Below are 22,730 nucleotides of genomic sequence, written 5' to 3' on the forward strand. Positions count from 1 at the left end.
TAACATTAATTATTGTAACTTTGGGCAGATTACATCCGTGCCCGCCTTGTAAGCGCAGGCAGACTCATCTTGACCTCCTATACGAGAGCTTAAAGACACAAGAATGGCATTTTACCAACTTTAATGGGATAACCAGTCTAATCTTTCAGCACTGACAGAAGAAAAAGTGTTTAGACTATAATACCCTCCCCAGTTCACAGACTCAAAGATGGAGGCAGAGAGGTTTTGGTGTTGGCTTTAATCAGTGTTGGCTTTGTTTTTCAGGTGCTACATTTTTACATTTGTTAGTTTAAGAAAAAAAAAATGTTTCGTCAGTGCACTTCTGAAAAAGAATCAAGTAACATTAAGCTTCCAACAAGGCTCAACCTCCTGAATCTCCCAATAAAGGCAGACTTGAAAATAAACCCAGGCTATGCTGAAGGCTTGTCTATTGTGTGAATTGTGATTGAAATTGTTGAGCAGAGAGATTGCGACTATTGTTTATCCATAATCACAGACCCCAGCTCGTAAGCTAAGCTCATGGCAACTGAGATAGACACAGCCAAGAGAAGATGTGCTCCCTTTTTTGAAGCCTTTGGTCATTTTCTTGTTGTTGTTGTCAGGGTTACGAAAAGAGCACTCACTTTCAATCGAATGGTTTTGTATCAGACCACGGTGGAATGTGTTTGTGGTCATCTCGAATTCACTTCAGGAGCAAATGCGCCGTTCTTCCCTATGGGGAAGAAAAGAAATCTTGGGATCACTCCTTTAAAACCCATTGCCTTTTTCGTGCCTTTGAGGGGACAAAACAAAGGATTTGAGCTTTTTGTTTTGTGTGAAAATGTGTGTGTGTGTGTGTGTGTGACTCCAAGGTTCAACTGGGTCAGAACACAGATTAACACCCCCCCCCACACCACACACACATATACACTCCCATTCCCGCTCATGCCCTTAATCTCCTCGGCCATTTGAATGTTTGAGCAGCAAAACAATTTAATTAGTCAACTTGCAAGGACTCTGCACAAGCGACCAATTGCTGAGCTCCTGCCTCCCATGTGCTTTCTGTTTTCCTTCCACCCCCCCAGTCCAGCACAGTGACACCACCACCCTCACTCCCAGATGTGCACCGCTTCTTTTTTCTTTTTCTTTTTTTTTTCTCCCCCACTTCTTTTCTCCAGCGCGGTGTCAGCCTTTCATACATTCTTTAACAGTGGGGATGAAAGGGGGATTTTTAGGAAGATTAGGGAACGGGATCCTCTAGGCATTGTCTGAGAATCTTCAGATAAAACGAGCTGGGTGGATGGAGTCAACGGGAGGGAGGGAAGGAGGGAGTTTGTTGGGACGGAGGCGAAGGGGGTGTAGCTGCTCGCCACGTCCCAGAAGACGCACAAGTTAAATTTGTAAACTAGAGCAGGAATTATTCTGGCTAGTTCTCATTTTGTCCTCCGTATCATTCTGTCTTTCTTCCTGATGATTTTGTCATTTTCCACGCTTCCTCTAAATCAGTTGAAATTGTCCTGCCTGGGCCAAGCACTCCTCCTTTCCACAGCCTGCCAGCGATAGGGCCGATTAACATTTTCAGCAGAGGGGTGAGTAAGTGGGGACGGTGGTGGTGGGGGGGGGTTTGTTGGAGAGAATTGGGAGGTGGACAATGGCCGCTTATGATAATCTGCTCTTTATTGGAGCATCCCGCCAGTGCTTTCATCAGCCGCCTCTCTGCCTGAGACCCCATGCAGCAGCCGGTCCAACAAACCGTGCTGCAAGCTGCCAAACACATCGTCACAGACATACAAACACACAAGCACTGAATACACAAGTTACACTTTAACAAACACACACAGAAGACTGCACACTCAGCTACACACTCTTAAGCAGCACAGTGATGCACACAATCAAATAAACCGCAGCTGCAGTGTTTTATTTTTGTTGGATTGTCTTGTGTTTGTCTGTAGCTGAATGCGTCTTTAATATAACTTTATCTTAAGGGTTAATTTATCGTTTTAAAGTGAAGCTGACACATTTTAATCCACCTGTTTTTGCTTCACTTATATTTTCTCATATACACTCAGATTCATCAGGGATAATTATTTCTGATGTTGTTGTTTTTTATCTGGTTGATTATTATTTAGTTAACAAATCGCAGCCCAATGACATAATTGAATTTCAACCTTGCAGTCAATTAATCAAGGCTTTCTTATGGTAACGGATGTGGTGGCACTCGACAAAGCAGGTTAATGACAGAGGTTTGGCCAGTAATTACACCATTCACTTGCTAACGCAGCTGCTCGCCATGCTACCGTTGTCATCACCCCCCCATACACACTCCTCCCCATTTCCCATTGTAATGAGCACTCCAGGCTACAAATACCAACAGCTGTCTTTCCCAATACATTTCCATTTAAATATCTATTTAAACACAGCAATTTTGCATTTGTGTATTGAATCAAAGCTTGAGCCATGGCCAGTGGCAGTAACAGCCTGGTGTTGGTGTCAGCTGTAATGTAATGCTGCAGGGGGATTTATTCAATACATTTACAAACACATTAGGGGCAATGTAAATTAGGGAGCGTATTAAACAAACCAAACAGTCTTCCGGAGCTGTAAAGTTTTAAACAGTGCAGGTTTTTACCAAAATATTAAATTTATTGAGCTGTTGCCCTCTGAGAGGAAGAAGAGACAGACAGGGAGTGAAAAGACGATGAAGGAGAGGATGCGATGATTGTGTAACGGAGGCGGACGAGGGCAGAAACTAGTGAATCGCAGCACATGAGATGTATGAAGGATGACTAATGTTGTTAGCGGAGCCATTACTGGTCCTCAGATTAATTCATCAAGCAAATTCATCGTTCACCTCCCCTCTGCCTCTTGTCACAAGGCGTGTAATATGACACCCCTCAAATTTGTTCTAACATCTACCCCAGGGGGGGTCGAGCTCTCCCCTCCTCACACACACACACACACACACACACACACACACACACACACACCCTCCTCCTTCTCTTTGCTAATGGAGCAGGCGGAGCCACTTATGCTAAAAAGATTGCAGCTGTCTGTCAGCAGGTTGAGGGGGGGTCCTCCACTGGGGGTTATCACTGCTCTCTCACACACACTCACACTTTTTCATTCAGAAATTTCTCTACCCGCTCGTCTCTCTCTCTCCTTTACTAATAAATATAACAGCCTTTTTAAGTGTTTTGACCTGTATGAGGGCCAGTGTTTGAAGCTAAATGGGAATGATTATCTCAAAGATGTCTGAGAATTTTTTGCTATACTAGTACCAACAAATTTGCTGAGTTTCTGTACCAATCAGACAGGTTTATTGCAAAGTAGGCTCTCGCTATGAGGAATTTGCCTTTGGTGCATAACGGTTGCAATCAACATAGTAAGAGAAAAAGATAGCACAAGTACTGTGAAAGTCAAGAATACAATAAACCAAATATGTAATATGTTTCTGTTTTAAAATAAAAATGGCTCAGCAGTGTTTTTCACAGGAATCTGAAGTTATGTGCAAAACCCTTTACAAGTACAAGAACTAAACCTACATAAAAATGTAAAATTGGCAACATTTTTAATTTAAATCATGAAATGTGTTATGAAAGAATAAGTTGGCAAGACTAAATATCTGTGTAATGTATAGTTTTTATACGTAGCCCAACTCTACCAGTGTGTATTCCCCTGACGGATGTTAAATCTGACTCCTGGCCCGCATCAGAAACCCTGATACTGCTGTTTGTGTTAAGCTGTCCTAATTAACACCATCAACAGGTACTGAGGTTTACACTAGCACTAAATCAACTCATGTTTCTCCGCCCCTCTAAGCTCCCCAAATGGTTCACACCTCAGTGTGTGTGTAAACACATACTCAGGGAGCTAAACCACCTGGCTTAACCTTAGCTTAGCCCCACAGAGCCCCGGCTTATCTGCAAATTTCAACAGTGATTCCATAACACTGCTCTGAGCTCTGCAGCTGCATGTGGCAGAGAGGAAGGCCTCAGTGTTTAGCTTGGTTTTATGGGTGTGAGCTGGGAGTAAAAACAAGTCACAATCTGGAAGACGGGCTAAACCTCTATAGCTAATGCTTGCTCTAGAACGGGCCCGTACAGTACAATATATCATGAGAAATAGCCACATTTTTCTCTTCCCAGTACATCAGTTGATGACATCTTTGATGTGTGACTTAACAATAAAATGTATTTTCTAAAATGACATCAGTGCACTGAAAAGTCAATGATTATAAATTACCCCAGGCATCTTTTTCTGCATTATGTAAAAGATCATTTTCATATCGGACAACATGCATGCGGATACAGATGCTGTGAGAGGGTAATTAAGGCCAACAGTTCAAGTGCTGACATGCTTTTTACACGTTTGTCTGGTTTAATATAGTATAAGACGAGTAGGGATGGGAATCGGTGGAACCAGTTCCAGTTGAGAACCGGTTCTAAATTTTCAACTCCATCATCATCGTAGTCCTCCGAGCTTATGAATTCCTTTCATCAATGCCTGCATGTTTTTCTGAATGTTGCTAAACAATGATGTCAAACTTGTCCGTTTACGCTGCTGGAAACTTGCAACAAGAGGGAGTCATGGCAGTAGGCATGGGACGATATGAACATTTCTTCACAATATTTCTGATTCACAGTGTTATCCCAATATGCTGTAAACTCTTAAAATGGCACTCAAAAATACTGGAATCACTTGTAGCTAACTATAGCTTACACGTTGTTAAGAAACAAAAGAAAAAAGTATTGCTTCACCTTTGTAGGAATACACGTCAGTGAGCGACACAGTTTTATTATATTCATGATTATCACGATAATCGAAAGTCACCACAATCAACTTATCCTGAGTGTTTTTATCACAATTCGCTATTAAATCTATATTGTCCCATCTTTACATGGTAGAGAGGAAGAAAAGGTCCAAAGTGTGGCTTCATTTCACAAAGTAAGATGACACCAGTGCTAGTTATTTGTAAAGTACTTACTTTCCAAGTAAAGAAAGAAACACCGCAATATACTGAATTATCTTTCTACCTGCTAAAACGCCAGGAATGCCATAATTTGACTATCTCTGCCCTAGTGCCACAGCTTCCAAACGAACACGCCCGTTACAGAGGGTAAATATCCTGTGTTATATTAGCATTAGCAACAGGGAAACAGGGAATCTATAAAGAATCAGACCGATAAGCAGAATCGATTAGGGGATTGGTATCAATAAAATCGTATGAATTTCCATCCCTGAACGAGGGCTGATTTTGGCGGGTTAAACTTCAGGTGTGGCGTTGTTGGTTTGTCATTATTATTTGTTTAATTAATTAATTTATTTATTGATAACTGTGATTAGATTAATCTTAATTCAGTAAGAAATTCACAACGTCGGTATTGTTTTAATTCAGTTTAACATCCAGTTCTGTTGCAGATTGTGTTTAGTTCAAGTAGTTTTGTATCTTTCATTTGACAAATGTTTCACAGGAAAAAAAAATTACGTTGTTTTTCCTGGTCCATATTCAGTCTGCAGTAAAATAAAGTAGTAAAATTATCATGTTGAGGCCTTTAAAGACTAAGACGCGGTTTAGTGTTTTTGCAGCAGTCAAAACAAAGTTACAAATTTCAGCTCAGAGGATCCAGAAAGGATCCAGCTAGATGGCATCGTAGACCCCCTCTTCATGTGTCCCCTGCTCGCTGTACTGATCATGTGAGAAAAAAGAAAAGAAAAAAAAAGTCCCCTCAGCCCGGCCACACTCAAGCAGAGCAGTCAGAGGAGAAAACGAACCCAGGGCCTAACAAATACATGAAGGTTTGGTTTAACTAAATCCCACAGATAATGGCTACTGTGTCAAAGACTAAAGATAGCGGGAGGGGTGGAGGTGGTGGTGGCGGCGGTGGATGGAGGGGGGGGGGGGGGGATTACTCCGGCGTTTTGCATCAGTTGCTTTCTGCTGGGTGGCCCTGCTTGTCAAAAAAAAAAGAAGGGAGAGACGGAGGGAAAGGGAGAAGGAGAGAAAAGCATTTAACGCGGCACATTGAGAAGAAGAGGGCTCTTAATGCCATCAAAGCAAGGGGAGAAATCAGCTATTAATTTATTCTGGCCCTCACACACACACACACACACACACAAGTACACCCACGTGAACACGCACACACACACACCATGTACACCCCTTCTGTTGTTTCCTCCAATTGTTGATAATTTCAGGAACATCTGGTCCACACCAGTCTTGGAAGCTCACCAGGACCAAGGTTGACAAAATGTTACCACTGATCCCCTTCCCTCTGTGTGTGTGTGTGTGTGTGTGTGTCTGTGTATGTGCCTGTGTGTGTGTGTGTGTGTGTGTGTGTGTGTGTGCGCGCACCTTAAATGATTTGTGTGTGGATTGAATTATAGCCCTGACGTGAGGAGAAATTTTTCACCCTTAGATTCAGGAGGAGGAGCAGATGACTGGGCTATTCATTGGCTGATAAGAACTGATGGGGAGGTTAATAAGCTACACACCCAGGTCATCACAGGCTTTTTACTGGGCTACAGAGGAGAATGGAGGACGATGATGATGATGAGAGGAGGTGTGTGTGTGTGTGTGTAGCCGGCTGTAAGTCGGTGGAGTTGGAAGGAGTGCATCTCTTCGGTATCTGTACTTTGACATACCTTTTAAAGGTCCCTCAAAGTTCTCTCTATCGCACTAAATTAGCTAAATTCGGACTTTTATGCAGGAGAGTGAGTGTGTGCTCTGCAGAGTAGTCGCACAGTAAGACTATGTTTCTTTTATCCATACATGTCTTGAATATTCAAAGCGCGTGACATTGATGTGAAATTGCTAATTGAAGTGTGCACGTGGAGAAGCAGCTTCCCTGTACACCAGACAGCTTCAGTGGATAACCAGCTCGATTTTTAAATGACGTCACAGTGAATTTCAGCTTCTTCCCTCTGGATGGAGGTTAATAGTCCCAAAGGAGGAGAACAAAGTGGTGCAAAAAATGTTTGTTCCAGCAGCCATCAGTCACATCAATAAGTCATAAAGACGCAATGTCTATTTATTTATTTTAAATTTACCTTATTTAGTCTTGTGGTTATTTATTTCTCTTAATAAAGAGACAGTATATAATTTTCCCAATCAAAACAAAACACAAGATCTAAGTAGTATGAGATAATGGGAGTTGTTGTCTTTATTGTTAAATAACCACCATTGCTGATTTAGACAGAAACGTTCACGGACAAAGGTAATGTTTTTAAGTTTTAAGTCTCTTCCTTCCTCACTCGCTGACTCTCTCCTGGACGTTGTAGCGACAATGCGATTGAATGAAACTCATTATTACCTTGATTGAAATTACAGACCTGCGTTCGAACATTGTTGAAAACATTTAGGATAATGTAGGCACGCAACTCAACAAGATATATAACACATTATAATTACATATTATATCTTTAAGTCCTGATTAGTGGAGCACTGAGTACTTTTGTTTTATCATGTTGTGTTGTTTGTAAAGTGTATGTCAAGATGAAGCCTGTTTTCTACTGCAAACCAAAACTACCTACAGGTACAGATAAAGTAACCTTAACCTTAGTTAACTTAGTAGGATATCTACGTATACATGTTTCTAAGTCCAAGTGTATTATAAGCTTCAGTCTCTAAGTTAGCGACATTACAAATGTCTAAAATAAGCTACAGACACCAGTTGTGAAGTCAAATTTTAAACTGGGACAACACTTTTTCTAATGGCTATAAAGTTATTACGTAAGATGCTGTACACTACCAGTAGGAGGAAAAAGTATGCAGGAAGTGTTTTCTCCCAGAATAACTTTTAGGAATGTATGATTGAGGTAGAATTCAGGTTGAGGAGAATTTTTTTTTTTTTTTTCATCTGTGTGTGATTTTGTATGAAGTAGCTTCAGCACATTTTAACACCAAGTCATTCACAAACAGAGCTCAGGCTACTTTCCTTCCCACAATTCCCCTGTGTAACCTGAGGCTAGAGGCAAGCACCCCCACTGAGCAGAAGACAAAACACTCAAACAGAAAAACAGACTAATCTCTCTTCCTCTCACTGGTCTCTCTCTCTCCTTCTCTCTCTCACACACACACTGACTATTTAAGCACTTCTGCTGTTGGATACCCGGCTTAAAACAAAAATTTCCCCTTCACCCCACCCTTTTAAATACTTCAGGTCTGTGTCCGTAACCGTTGAAGTCGTTGAAGAAATGCAAATACTGATGCATTTACAGTAATTGCCTCTGTCAAATTTTAACGTCCTTTTAGCAACAGAGGCGGAGAAACAGCGACACGTGAGTGAGTTAACATGCATATTCAGTTTATTTATGTAGTCGTGTAGATGTGTATCAATCAAAATGCACAGGACTTTATAAGTTGATGCACCAGAAAATAAAATAAAAATATATCAGGTTCTCTTAATGGCTGATCCCTGACACGTTAATGGCTGTAGTGGTGCTGAGGAGTAACGTCAGTCAGGTGGAGCTGGAGATGTTTTCCCAGCGAGCATCACCGCTGGTGTCGAGGTGTTTGATTGAAGAATCTTCCCACTTTGTGTTGTATCACTGGAGCTTAATAGAAGGCAGCCCCCGAAGGTCCAAGCAAAGGCTCTCATTCTGAAGACTAGAAAAAGGCACCAACAGGACCCTAGCATGGGGTCTCTCCTCTCTCCTCTCCCCCTCCATACCTACTCTTGTTCCAGGGCTAATAGGGAGGCGCCTATCACCCACTCACCTTAATAATAAAAGAGAGCCCCCTGTGGAAAGGAGCTAGCATGAGCTGGTGAAGATCACGCTGTTAATAGGATGATGCCTTTTTGCCTTTTGTCATGAGATTATGAACGGGGATAGCCTCTCCTCGCCTCTCCTCCCTGCTCCTCCACTCTTCTTTGCTCTTCCCACACACAGCTACAGGCGTCCTGGAGGGCCCCGTTGAGTTGGAGTGGAGACAGGCGTAACCGAGGCTTTGTTCCTCTGCTTGTATGGTAAAAGACTCGCTAATGAAATACCTTTTAGGGGGTATCGGCAGGTGAGCTCCCCAATCAGGCATTTCAGCAAAAACACACACAGGCGCACATACACTCACATATTCTCAGTCTCCTCTCATCTGCCCCCCCTTGCTATATTAATTACCTGAAGTGCTTCGGCCTCGCAAAAAGCTCTCGATTCTGCCGCTCTCCTCCCTCTCTTCATCCAACGCGACAGCCACAACGGCCTAAGCTAGCCTAAAGTGGGGGGTGCAGCAGAAAAGGGAGGATGATAATAGTTGTAATGAACACTGGTGACAATAATGAGAACGGTAATTGAGAAATGGTGTATGGCAGGCCCCCTGATTTTCCTTTTCCAGCCCCAAGCTAAGTGGGGACAGGTTGAAAATCATCTTATTTAGAGCTCAGTTAAATGGTTCTGAGAGAGCGCGGATTTTTCTGACGCTAAAGCTAAAGCGAGCTGACAAGCATAGAGTAGTGATACAGCGGCCTAATGGGTTGGGGAGTGTTTAAAGTCGCTGTTGCCGTCATAGTTTTTTCTTTTAATTTCTTATTGACGTTGAGTGGAGTGGTCTAAACAGCCTGTGCTGTACTGTTAGGATTATTGTTAAACACCTCAATGCTTCACTGCTGTTCCTTTCTTTCTCCAGTCTGCTCGCTCTGATTGTTTCCTACTGTCTGTGTTTCTGTATGTCTGGGTGAGAGAAATCGCTCCCTGTAGGACTGTAATGCACCAAAGACTCGCTGTTTGATCACCGAGCATGTCCGTATGTATGTGTTCTGCTCCCGCGTCGATGTTATATGTATTTTTCTGTTTGTGTGTGTGTGTGTGTGTGTGTGTGTGTGTGTGTGTGTGTGTTTGTTGGACTCTACCTTTCTTGTGTGTGTCTTGGCCTTCTCGCCCAGGCTGTGATAGAGACAGGGCGGTCTGGGCTTTAACAGACAGAGGCTGCCTCCACCAGCCCATAGTCTGCCACTCTCTGATAATGTTTATTGATTTGTAGCAAAAACACAATTTGATGGAGTGGGGCGAGGGAGGGAGGGAGGGAGGCAGGGAGGGAGGGAGGAGATGTGGGGGTTGAGTTAAGGAGAGGGAGGATTGTATTTGTGTGATTGTCGCAGCTTGGCTGGTTCTGTTAGACAAACAGAAAAATACTCCAGAAATGTGATTTATTTTGTTCCAAGCTGAACTCACTGTATTCCTTTTTATTTAATAGTCAGTTAAAGATATAATATGTGGTAGGGCTGTCAAGATATCAGATTTTTTATTACAGATTATTATTGTGAATATCGGTATATCGTGACACCCCTAATATGTAACATTTCCACATTAAGACATTTCCAAAAAACAACTAGACCTTTGTTGAATTGTGTACTTGCAAACCCAGATCAATCCTTAATATATATATAAGGTAACAGTGCGTTTCATTTGTCGCCTTTCGCTATAACTTCCGGGGAAACATCAATGATACATCAGAGAGTTAAAGAGGAGGTCAGCAAATGTGACTAAACATAACATGAATAAAACTTTAACACATAATCTCTTCCATGAATGTTTCTGCCTGATTCGCACTAGATTTTTTTCGCCAACGGAGACAGCACTCCCATGATCCCACGCTACTGTACGACCTCATCAAACTACAACTTCTGTTGTCGTTGTTCTGACTGAGAGGACCCTGGCAGCATCAAGAATGAAATACGCATCAGGGCTGTCATATCAGATTTTCACAACACAACTATATATTGTGATAACGATACTATCGCAATATCTATAGAAAATGCTGAAAAAAATAATGATGCTCAGTCAAATTCATCTTTATCTGTGTTTACTGTGTGTTTTGCCTCTTATTTGGCACATAAATATGAGTGTAGTGACGTGGAGAGAGTCTGTAACCATGACTGTAGAAAAATGGCAAAGTGAGAACAGAAAGATCAGGATATTATCAAGGGAATTATTAACATCAATATTTCATTTTTAGATATAACAGCTATAGTCAATATAGGTATATCACGACACCCCTAATACGTACGTTTAACTCACAAGCACGCATTTAATTTAGTTAAAATGAGAATGTAGAGAGAGTTGAAAGAGGAGAAAAGCTGCATAAATGATTGCTCTTTGGCAAATACACTCCTCACCCCTCTGCACAAGCAACAGAAAGTGTGTGTGTGTGCAAAGTGAAGACCTCTAATATGAACATTTCATCTCCAGAGTGAGTCTATTATGTGAACTCTGTTTGCAGAGCCCCCACCTCTTCTTCACCTCTAAGGTGGAGGAATGAGAGGTGTCTGGAGGTTGGTCTACTGTTAGCTCTGAGGTCAAACGTGTTTGCCCAAGGGTGTGTGCGTGTTTGTGCGTGTGTGTGTGTGTGTATGTGTGTGTGTGTTGGAGAGCTGGCAGAGGATATCAAGGAGGCGTGTGTGTTTAAGAGAGAGGAGGATGAGAGGAGGAAACATATTAGCAGGACAAACCTATCGTCTGTGTTTAACATGGTCTCTGAACACAAATGTTCAAACAGTGACATGATAGGCGCTGCGTATGTACACTCTCCTGCTCATTAAAAAAGGCTTTGGCAGTTCTACTTACTGCCGTCCGTAGTTCATCTCCCCTTGAAACAGAGCTCACGAATCAGGGCTGCACAATAACAGATGAAATTGTAATGACACTTTCGTTTGCAAGGTATTAAAAGCACCAATAATGATCATGATTATTGGTCTTAGTTTTGGGGTTCAGTATCTTGCTTCAGTCTTGTTCAGTGAGGATACTTCGACATGTAGACTGCAGGAGCCGGGAATCGAACCACTGACCTTTGAATTGACGCCTGAGCCACAGCTGCCCAAAGACAACACATACAGGACTTTTGTTAAGATTTCTCTTCCAGTTCTCTTTACGATATTTCATAGACGAACAGATTAATTTAACAGAGTTGATAATGAGAATAATTATTAATTGCAGCCCTACTGCTTTAATCACTAAGCTACAATGACATACACACACCAGGAAGACTTGTAGTGCTGGCGTCAGTCTCTATGAACTGAGGCTCTCCACCTGCTCTACAGAGTCACGAGTCCCTTGTGTGAAACATGAGAAATTAACTGTATCCAATTATAGAAATTAAACAATGTCATTTCTTCTTTTATTGTCTGGCAGCTTCTGGCTACATGGCAAATAAACAGTCCCCTTAAAAAATGCAAATCAATCAGTATTCGGTCACCAAATGTACAACTGGCTTGCAGCATTAGGCTAGTCATCGAGGTAATAAAGAGAAGTTTGCTTATGTAAAGGCACAACTGTGCATTGATTTTACTGATTCATAATCAGTTTATAGTTGCATAAATGCAGGGGAGCCTTTTTTTAATCTTAGGACCAAAGTTGGCCTCATTTAATGAAGCAGTGACACTTCAACAGGTGTTTATTTCAAGCCGTTATTGTTCTTGGACTGAATGATACTTCAGTATTTTAACATTCATCCCGTGCTGGTTTCTTGTGATTATTAAACATGGATAGAAAAATTATTACACAAGATCATGCTTAATTAATTCAGCTGCTCTGCGTGAGTCTTTTCCAAAAATCACCACACTGACTGAAAGATTGACCTCCAGCAGTAATACAGTGTGTAATTAGAAACAAATAATTATGCAGCCCCACTTATGATTATGGAAAAGCCCCAATTCACCCCTCTGCCTCCAAAACTCTCAGTCACACCCCACTCCTGCTTCTCTTGCCTCTTTTGTACGTTGTAAAGCAAGCAGTGGTTGACAAATGACACCGGTGGAAAAGGCAGTCATTGTGCCTCAGTGTGAGAGGAGGTTTTTTTTCTCTCTCTCTCTTTCTCTTTTTTCTTATTTTACTTTTCTCCTTTTTTCTATCTGGGGGGGAGGTAGCGAGGGAGGGAGAGAGGTGAGTGTGAATCGGTTAATGTGCTCCATTCAGCAGACATTATACACAGGTTCAATAAAGCAGGAATCTGCTCTATACGCTGGGACCATTGTGCCATTGAGGGCGGCTAAAAAGGCCTCGAACAAGACTCCCTGGAAAAAATAGCCCTCAGCACCACTCCAGTAGAGAGCAGAGGAGAATAGAGGAGAGCAGGAGAAATCACATGTGCAATGTAGAGAAGATTGAGGGGGGGGGGTTGAGGTGGAGGAGGAGGCTGATTCTTACACATATCACAAGTGTTGTAATGTTGCTGGGTTGTGAAGTGCAGCAACTGTTGAACTGATTAGAAGAAGCAGAGAGAGAAAGGGAGGAAGCTGTCAAATCTGATGATTAGATGTATAATTTGACAGCCATAATCCAGCATGAAACGCCACCACTGCAAGCTTTAGATGATGTTTTATGGGCACTGAAACCTTTCTTTCTACAAGCTACACTCTCAGTCTCTCTGTGTCTCCTTCCTAACAAGACACTCCTCCACTCACATTAATTAAATCAAGTCTTCAGCAGGCTACTTACGCACAATTCTCCCCCCCTCCGGTCCTCGCCACAGACCTCTCTGATTAGGCCGGCCCCTGTCATGCATATTCACATCGCCGCAGTGACAGCCTTTTAACGAGCTCTTACCTAATCACAGGAAACAATGTTCATCCTGTTCTTTTTATTCCTTCTTTTCTCATTTCCTTTCATGCGTCTTTGGCTTTCATCTTCCCTGATCCCCGCTGATATCAGACGGGCTTGACGGTCGGGTGGAGAGAGAGCGACGGGAGAGGCACAAGTGCGGCTCGTCCCTAAATAAACCGCAATTCAGAAAGTGACTTGGACACAGAAGAGAAGAAGTTCAGCTTCTATCTCCTCCCTTTCCCTCCTCCTCCTCCTCCACCTCCTTCTTTCTCCTCCTCCTCCTCCCCGCCTTTTTACATGTCCGATAGACAAATTGGATTAGCAGCTATTGGATTAAATGGCAAAATGGTGGGATAAGAAATGAGATGAACGTGCTGTGATCACAGCTTTTAATGTTTTTCTCTTTCTGTCTCATTCATTTTCCCCTCTTAGCCAAGCTCCCTCCTTCAAGGCACAGAGAGAAGTTGTTTCTCGCCGGATCTCCTGCTTATCCGGTCACCGTGTTTCATCGCATTTTAACAAATATGTGCAATTCAGAAGCGTCCCGATGGTCAGAAGGTTGTCCCGTAACTAGAAGGTCAGAGTATTGACCGGTGTGGCTTCGCCCTGAAGCAATTAGTCATTTTGCCATTCAGTTGGAAAATTAATTCGCAACAAATGTTTTAATCTGTTGATCTTTCATGTCATTGATTCGGCAAAAATGCCACTCAAATGTGAAGATTTCTCCTTATCACTGTATGATATCATTTTGAATTGAATATCCTCAGGTTGCTTTAACAAGACACCAAGTTTAACGAGTAGTTAACAGCCAATTAACTATAACAAACGAAACTCGGGTACTAAATAAGAAGACCTGTTATCAGTGAGTGCTGGAGTTTTGTTTATGTTTTATTCTTGCCACCATTGAGCACCCGATATATTTTTGATCAGTGCGCACTGGTACATATTTACTTATTAAAACAACTCCTTGCATCTAGCGAGACCTAGCATAGCAGCATTACACACTTAATTAAAAACCAGCACAGGCCACCAGCAGCAGCAGCAGCAGCAGTTTGACCACCTCAGGGTGGGTTTCATTATTCCTATCTACACTGAATGGAACGGGGCCAAGATAGTTATCTTAATCTTATTTGGCTATAGAGGCTCACTCTGTCTTTTCACCCCATCTCCTCTCCTTTCTTTTATTTCCATCTTCTCTCTGTGTTCTCTCGTATGGATGTATACAGACACACATTGACCCTTTCTAACCAGCCTCTCTTCATACCTGAAGGATGACACTCATCACACGGCAGCTCATGTCATTGTATCCCGGTTGTGTTTGTGTGTGAGAGAGAGAGAGAGAGTGAAACAAGAGAAGGGGGAGACAGGCAATCAGATAGAGGGGTTGTCGGGATGTGTGTATCAGTTGTATCTTGGCTGTGTGTGTGTGAGTTGATTGTATCTTGTGTGTTTCTCACCATCGCAGCCACACTGATAGCTGAGGTAACACCACACATGATATTAATGACGATAAAGTTTACTGTATGTGGGGAAACCCCGTGTATCTCCATCAGACATGTTTCACTAATCCTTTGATGTCCTGATCAAACATCGCACCGATGCCAAACTTACGGCTTCGGTCTCAGCAGATTTTGGCCTGTTTTTTTGCTCTGCCCCGCTCTGTGTTGAGCACTGAGAAATGGTGTGTAAGGCAAGCAGCAAGACCCAGAATGCAACCTGCCAAACCGCCAGATGCTTTGATCCAAGATGGCCCCCTGAGAGCCAGCATGGATCCACAGCTTCTGTGAGCCAAGGCTGGATTCACAGACACAGTGTCAGCAGTGCTTGCCAGGGATATTTACACCATTTGTCTTCATGCAACACAACATTCACCAGTTTTTTCTCTGTTGTTGTCACTCTTAACATATGCCATTTGGTGGGCGCGCTCATTACAGTGCAGCCAGTAGAGCCTTTTTTTTAGAAAAACAGTCGTCCCAGTGGGAATCAAACCCCCAACCTGGCATCACAGCCTTGAATTAAGCATCGAGCAACAGACTACAGCTCCTCAGTAATCTTCTAGATTAATAAATCTGAAACAGCCTTTGCCTTGAACTAATTTTACTGGATGTTGCCTGTTACTTTCATTACTTTCAATAACCTAATACAGTGAAGCTATTGAGCTGATTAAATTATGTAAACATTAGCGCTAAAAAAATAAGTTAATTAATTGATAAGTCAAAGTAAGGCAAGTTTATTTAGACAGAAAACAGTTGTGATAATCAATTTATAATCTAAACAATTTATCAAACAAAAATGACAAACACTATCTTATTCCAGCTTCAAAAATATGGTGATTTTTCTGTAATTTTCTGATTGGAATTTGAAAATATTTGGGTTTACGACAAAATGAGAAACTAAAAAATGTTCTCTGGCCTTTTTCACTATGTTCTCATATTTTACAGACTATAAGTGAGGTGCAATAAAAAATTTAATGACATTTTTTTTCACTATAGTCATTTTTTCAAGCAAAGATGTCACATTTCCTGGTTCCAGCTTCTTCAATATATAGATTTGCTGCTTTTCGTTGTTATTTATGACAGTAAATGAAGCATCTTTGGACTGTTGGTCGGACAAAAGAAGCAATTTGAGGACATCATTTTGGGCTCTGGGGAATTGTGATGAACATTTTTACACATTGTTTGACATTTTAGAGACTAAACGATTTACTGATTTATCGTCAAAACAATGGGCCGATTAATCGATAATGAAACTAATCATAAAGGCAGTTTGTCTCCAAGTCACCGAGTGTTTGATCAAGGGGGAATGTTGGGTTTCGGTAAATAAAGAGTAGGTCTAAACCTGCTCTAATTCAAAAGAGTCATTAGATAACTTTTGTTATGAATTGAAGCTTTATAAATAAAATTGACTTGACTTAATCAGTTTTATAGCACAATAAAATATTGACTATGAAGTTCTCTATAATCCAATCTCCACTGTAAAATGTGTCTTATATTACATTTGAATGGGTTTTTAAAAGTTCCAGCTAACAAATAAACCTTAGACTCAGCAAATGTGACTTGAATCAGTCAGAAAACGCTGCAGACACACCGCCGTCTCTCCATCAGTATCTGGAGGTCAGAGTTCAACTCTGGAGAGGTTGAGTGAAGGGAGGAGGATGCTGAGCAGCTGTCGAGCGTCCTCCGCCACTCGTCCTCCCTCCATCGCCTTCTCTCTTTCTCTGCTTTGAATTCGCTCACCTGCTCGCCCTCATTCCCTCCCTCCTCAAGTCATCCCCTTTCCCTTCCACATTCACCATTTTCTCATCATCTTTCCTCCTTTTCTCCTCCCCTACCTTTCCTCTGACCTCCCTGCCTTTCTCTCTTTCCTCTCCTTCCTCTCCCTCCCTTCGCCTCCCCTCCCTCCTTTCATAAAATGCGGCTGGTGGTTGGCTGGTAGCTGCTGGCTGGCTAGCGGTGGGGGATATAGCTTTATAATCCCTCCTCGTCTTCCAGCCCGCCTCGCCACAATGTCACAGGAGCTTAATATTTGCCATTATTATTTGCTTGTTTTATTTGACTTCGAGGCAGCACAATGACCTGTCAGCGCCGGCTTTATCCCCCCTCCGAGTGTCGTCCGTTTCAAAGTTGACTACAGTAATCCACGAGCCCCCGATTCCGCTAAATCCTGAAGCTTTCTTTCATTCGCTCTCTCTTTTTTTTCCTCTGTCGCTCCCCCCTCCCTGCTCCACCCTCCTAAATGAAATTACATACATCTGCTGGCTCAGAGTATCACAAATGTCCACACACTCACCGGTGTCCGTGCACACATCCACACGCCTGCTGCCTTTTGTCGTCAGTGACGCTGCGGCCCAATACTCCCTCTCCTCTGCAATGAGCCGTGGTGTGTGTGTGTGTGCATTGCTCTTGGTTTTGGGATCATATTCAGACGCCCATAAAGCATCAGACCTGTTGTTTTAAGTTGATAATGTGTCGAAGGTCTGCTGACAATCTTATACAAAAAGTCAGTCAGCAAAGTCACAAGTATAGAGAGCTTAAAGCATTACATCATTGATGTTTGAGTTCATCAAAAAACACATTTTCCAGGCAATAAATGACAGAATACATGATTTTCCTCCGCTGTACAGCACACCAATGCCTTTCTTATTATTCAAAGGACCCCCAATTAATAAATAAGTGGTATGAAATGTCCTCTTAGTGTTAATTCTGTTATGATGCCTGTCGTAGCGTCCCAGCTATTAAACCTCCCTCTTGAGAAAGGGAGAAAAAAAACAGCGAGAGATAATAACATAAGCCTTAAGACGATCTTTCATCTGGCGTCCTCTGTTTTCATCCATTACTTCTCTTCACAGACGAACTAAGTGTCAGATTAATGCTGCTGTCGCTGTTTAAATGGCCTCTAGTGCCACGAAGCTCATATCCCAGTTGTAGACGTAAACAGTGAGAAGTCAACTGACCACAGCCGTTTATTCACACAGTGAGACAAAGAAAGAAAAACATGAATAACAAAAGAGAAACAAACTATTTTATAGCTTTAACACACATGTAACCATACTTCACCAAAACACTGTGATGTGTCTACAAGGGCTGCAACTAATGATTATTTTCATTATTGATTGGTGAGTGATGAGTGATTCTTTGTCATTAATAATCTGCTGATTATTTTCACAATTAATTGATCAATTGAATCGGATTTAAATATGTTTTATTTGATATTGGATTCAGCTTGATTGAATTAAAGGGGAGTATCGGGCCTTGAGATGCACTCGACTGAGTGTCATTCTAGTTTAGGGCTGCAACTAATTATTATTTTCATGATCGATTAATCTGCCAGTTATTTCCACAATTAATTGATTAATCATTCACTCTAAAAAAAATTGTGAAAAACCTTCAGCGCAATTCCCCCACAGCTCGACGTGACGTCTTCAAATTACTTCTCTAGTCCAGCCAACAGTCCAAAACACAAAGAAGAGCAGCAAATCCTCACATTTAAGAAGCTCAAACAAGAAAATGTTTGACATTTTTGCTTGACAAAATACTGGAAATGGTTGGAAATTAATGTCTTAAGATCAACTAATCGATTAATCAAACTATGGTTGCAGCTCTAGTGTCTCCATCTCGTCCACTAACAGATTTTTTCTTGTTTTTTTGGTCCTAACTAGGGCTGCACAAAAAAAAATAACAAAACAAAGAAACACCAACATATTTTGATTATTTTCACAGGTAATATAAGAGCAATATGATTCACATTTAGCATTACAATTTAAATTTCTCATTGAAAGAACAATTGAAAGACTGATGATGTGACATTTTGGGGCATCTGTACCAAACAAACACGTTTTCTTACATCTTGAGGACAAGATTCATAGGCCGGGGCATCTCTGCAACACTGCAGCACTTCAGTATAATGCTGCCTCGTCACACAGTTTACCTTCATCAAAAATTGCAGCTTCTGCTATTTGGATATTGGATTGTTTATATTTCAATTAATCGTGAAACTCTAGTGTCAACAGATCATAACTGAAATTGAAATTAAGGGCCTATCTCACTGCTGTTTACCAACCTTAATAATGTAAAATAAAACTTACATGTAGTTGTCATGACACCTAAAATAACTGAAACTACCATCTGATTATTATTTTTCCAGTGCATTGATGCAGCCAACAGAGGCCCAGTTGTTGTCACACACACACCTGGAGGCGCCTCCTGTCGTTGTTGTAACACTTGAAGTTTTCCGTTCAATGCACTGTGTCCGTATCAGTTGTACCCTGTAAGTAAGTTACAGCACAGAGCTTTAGCCCCAGGCATGGGCGAAGCTTACATTAGCCATGCATCTGAGCCGGCGCTAGCTCTCCTCTGTGTGTCGAGCAGGTATTACACTAAGCGTCAGAGAGAACCAGAGAGGTGGTTTTTTTGAAGGCCCGCTGAGTGATTGGTGGGATATGTATTGCCCTACAGTGAGAGGCTCCACTCTGTAAAGGTGCTCGACGGTAATCGCTGAGTTAATCCCGCCCCGGTTGAAGCCGTATTGACGTTGTGAAGACATGGTGTGAAGTATGTGTATGTTTACACCAGGAACATAAGCGAGCAGTGTATTTACACACACACACACACACACACACACACGTATAAATATCTGGTGGACATACTGACTCTGCAGTGGCTAAAAGACTTAACTGAGTCATTTATCTGCTTCATCTCTTTTGAGTGTGTGTATGCCTGTATGCTTTATACTTACACTCACACACAAAAGTTAAAACTGACCTTTTATGAAAGATGTTTTTGTACACTATTTAAGCTTTGTATTAAATGGTGAACATCCGGCTTTATGACTTTTAAAGGGTGAAAAGAACAACGAGAGCCTGACTGGTATATCGTTTGTCAATATTTTCAGCCGACAAATCACAAATGTATCGTCACGGACATATGAAAACTTTCTTTTTTACATAATATAATCCAGAAAAAGATACTTAGGGTCATTTATAATCGTTAAAGTTTGGCACTAAGAATTTATTTAGCTGATACAGCTGATCTTTTGTTGTTAGCGGTGTGAGCTCAGGTGTGTGTGAGCTGACCAATCAGAGGAGAGGAGCTAAAACAGAGCGTAAACTGTAAATATCCTGCCTCCATTACATACGTATCTTTACGTATTTCTCTACACATTTGAGGAATAACTGCAAAAAATGTGTTTTTATTTCTATATTATGTGTATGTTTAAAAATATCGACTGATGAATACAATTTTTTACTCCCTAACAACAAAAATCCAGTATCAGTCACGCTCTAGAAACAACTGCAGAATGAATATTAAGAGCTTGTTATATCATTAAAATGGTGTGTAACCCTGTGTTTGTCTTTGTTTATTTGTGTTTTTTCCAGGCAACAACAAGGAGGAAGAGGAGGCGATGATGCAGGAGTGGTTCATGTTGGTCAACAAGAAGAACGCACTCATCAGAAGACAGAACCAACTCTCCCTGCTGTACGTATATTTAAGATTAATCTGTGACCTTCACCTGCATTATTATTTTACTACGTCCTGTACTGAAGAACCACTTTAGTTATTTGTCACAGGATTCATGCAGTTTTATTGTAACTTGTAAACCATTTTCTTTTGGTAGAGTGAGCAGAATAGATGCAGTTTGTTTGTTTTTCTATATTTCTTCTCGCACTGAGAAGCATTAAAAACCTGGAAAACATCACACTTCTGTTCAAGCGTTTGATCAAACTCGTTGAAGCCACACAGGGTGGGAGTGTTCCTTCCACTCCATTCACCCCCTCTGTCTATCCGCTCATTGATTTACATGTGGACGGGATATGAAATCAATAGAAATGTGGCGATCATCACTCTATCGCTAGTCTCTTTGTATGTGGTCAGCTGCGACAGGTGGAGACACACGCGCACACGCACACACACGCTGCCTTTTTTTCCTCATTTGCGGCTGTTGGGATTTCAAAGTGTGCGAGTGGAGGAGAGATTGAAGTATTCATAATCACATTATATCGTGGGAAAGGGGAGGCTTTTAAAGTGGCCAATTGACAGAAGGGCTGATTATTAGCCCTTTCTGTTCTCTCTTTGTGGAGGCGAAGAAAAAAGGCGCCTGTGAAGGACAAATTCTATTAGGGACCGAATAAGCTCATTTTTTAATATGGCTGAAAGAGGAAAGAATTCAATTTGTGCCACACACACACACACATTAAACCACACACACTCATTGCATGTCCTTAGATGCGCATTAATTTCTTTGTCTTTCTCCTTCAGCTCATTTGTTTTTACTCATTTCCCCCACCTGTCCCCTCTCGTTTTATTCACTTCTTTCCTCGAACACTCGCACACATTCACCCAGGGCTGTGTAAGCGCAGTATGTGTATCAGTTATGTGCAGTAGATTAATGCGAAGCCGGAGAAGGTCCAGGCGAGTAGCTGAATCGATGTTTATTGCAGGTTTCTTTAAGTGCTTAATGATTTAGTCATTAACATATTGATGAACTTTGTTGTGTGTGTGTTTTTTCTCCTCTCTCTCGCTCTGCCTCTCTTTCTAACTTGCCACAGGGAGAAAGAGCACGATCTGGAGAGACGCTTCGAACTGCTGAACAGAGAGCTGAGAGCCATGCTGGCCATCGAGGGTAAGACTGACACACACATACACACACAAATACACACTCAGGAGGTCTTGGGATTTAATATGGAGTCTGCAGGTGTCACACAACAAAGATGTGTCTCCTCACAATGTCACAAAATCCTCAATTTTTTGTCATTACATGCATTTTGACAAACAAATACTTCCACTTAGATTAATCAACAATTGTTCCTCTCTTCAAAAAAATCAGCTGGATTGTGAAACCGCAAATATGACGTGAAATATACAACGATCTCTCAAGGATCCTGCATTGTTTCCAGTTTTAGCTGCCAAAATGGCGACTAGATAAGACAAACTGCAACAGATGAAGTTTATTTTCTTTTTTCTGGTGATAAAAGAAGGTAAAGCTCCTGTCAGGGTTGTTTGAGTTCTAGCAAAGCGTCTCCACCTCTATTGTTTTCTCGTCCAGCTGTTGTCCAGCCTTCATCAGGAGCCCAAAGCAGGATAATTTGAATTCTGCGTCGGCTTCTTGATGAGGATTAAGATGCGAGCTTTGCGAGGGGATTTCACTCCCTGATACTTGATCAATGCTATCTGTTTCCTAGCTACACCTCGACTAGCCGATGCCTGATTTGAAATCTAGCCGCGGCCACATTGGTTTGCGAGGTAATAAAAAAAAAAAAAAGAAATGCGGTTATATTATTGAAAGCTTGTTAACTATACCGCAGCCAGAGAAGCAGCCATTGTGTCGTATCAAAGTTGTCAGGGGGCCAGGGAAGTTTAATCCTCTTCGACTGCGTCCTCTTTGGCAAAATGAACCTTTTGCCAATCAATGCTAATTGATTTTGCCATTCGACATTGACCACCGCCGCCCCCCTCCTTTCTCCTCGCAGCCTTCGGACACCCATTGTAATTTCACCGGGCACCTGATAAGATACTGGTCCATAATAAATCAATTGTAATTAGCAAGAAAGGAGGTGGGCCGGGCAGGGGGGGGGGGGGAGCAGACATGCGTAGCCGATCAGGAGCTGCAGACGGCGCCATGCTGCCTGCGTCCAGGTTGATTTCCTCTGTCTTCGCATGGCCATTTTATTTATTTATTTTTATCGAGCTGCAGCGCGTCCACAGCTCGAGTGGAAAGGGAGGAGT

At 41.8% G+C, this 22,730-nt stretch overlaps 1 protein-coding gene across 7 annotated transcripts in view; it reads left to right on the forward strand.

The window, feature by feature from the left end:
• The window catches only part of ehbp1 (EH domain binding protein 1), a 149,982-nt gene that overhangs the window by 119,340 nt on the left and 7,912 nt on the right, over positions 1-22,730 (forward strand). For all 7 annotated transcript variants that reach the window (XM_084376010.1, XM_084376011.1, XM_084376014.1 and 4 more), the window contains 2 exons: positions 20,384-20,483; positions 21,554-21,627. In XM_084376010.1, the coding sequence (XP_084232136.1) occupies positions 20,384-20,483; positions 21,554-21,627 (174 nt within the window). The remainder of the gene's footprint in view (positions 1-20,383; positions 20,484-21,553; positions 21,628-22,730) is intronic.

The sequence above is a fragment of the Pagrus pagrus genome (assembly GCF_965226575.1).
Source record: "Pagrus pagrus genome assembly, chromosome: 15".
Classification (NCBI taxonomy): domain Eukaryota; kingdom Metazoa; phylum Chordata; class Actinopteri; order Spariformes; family Sparidae; genus Pagrus; species Pagrus pagrus.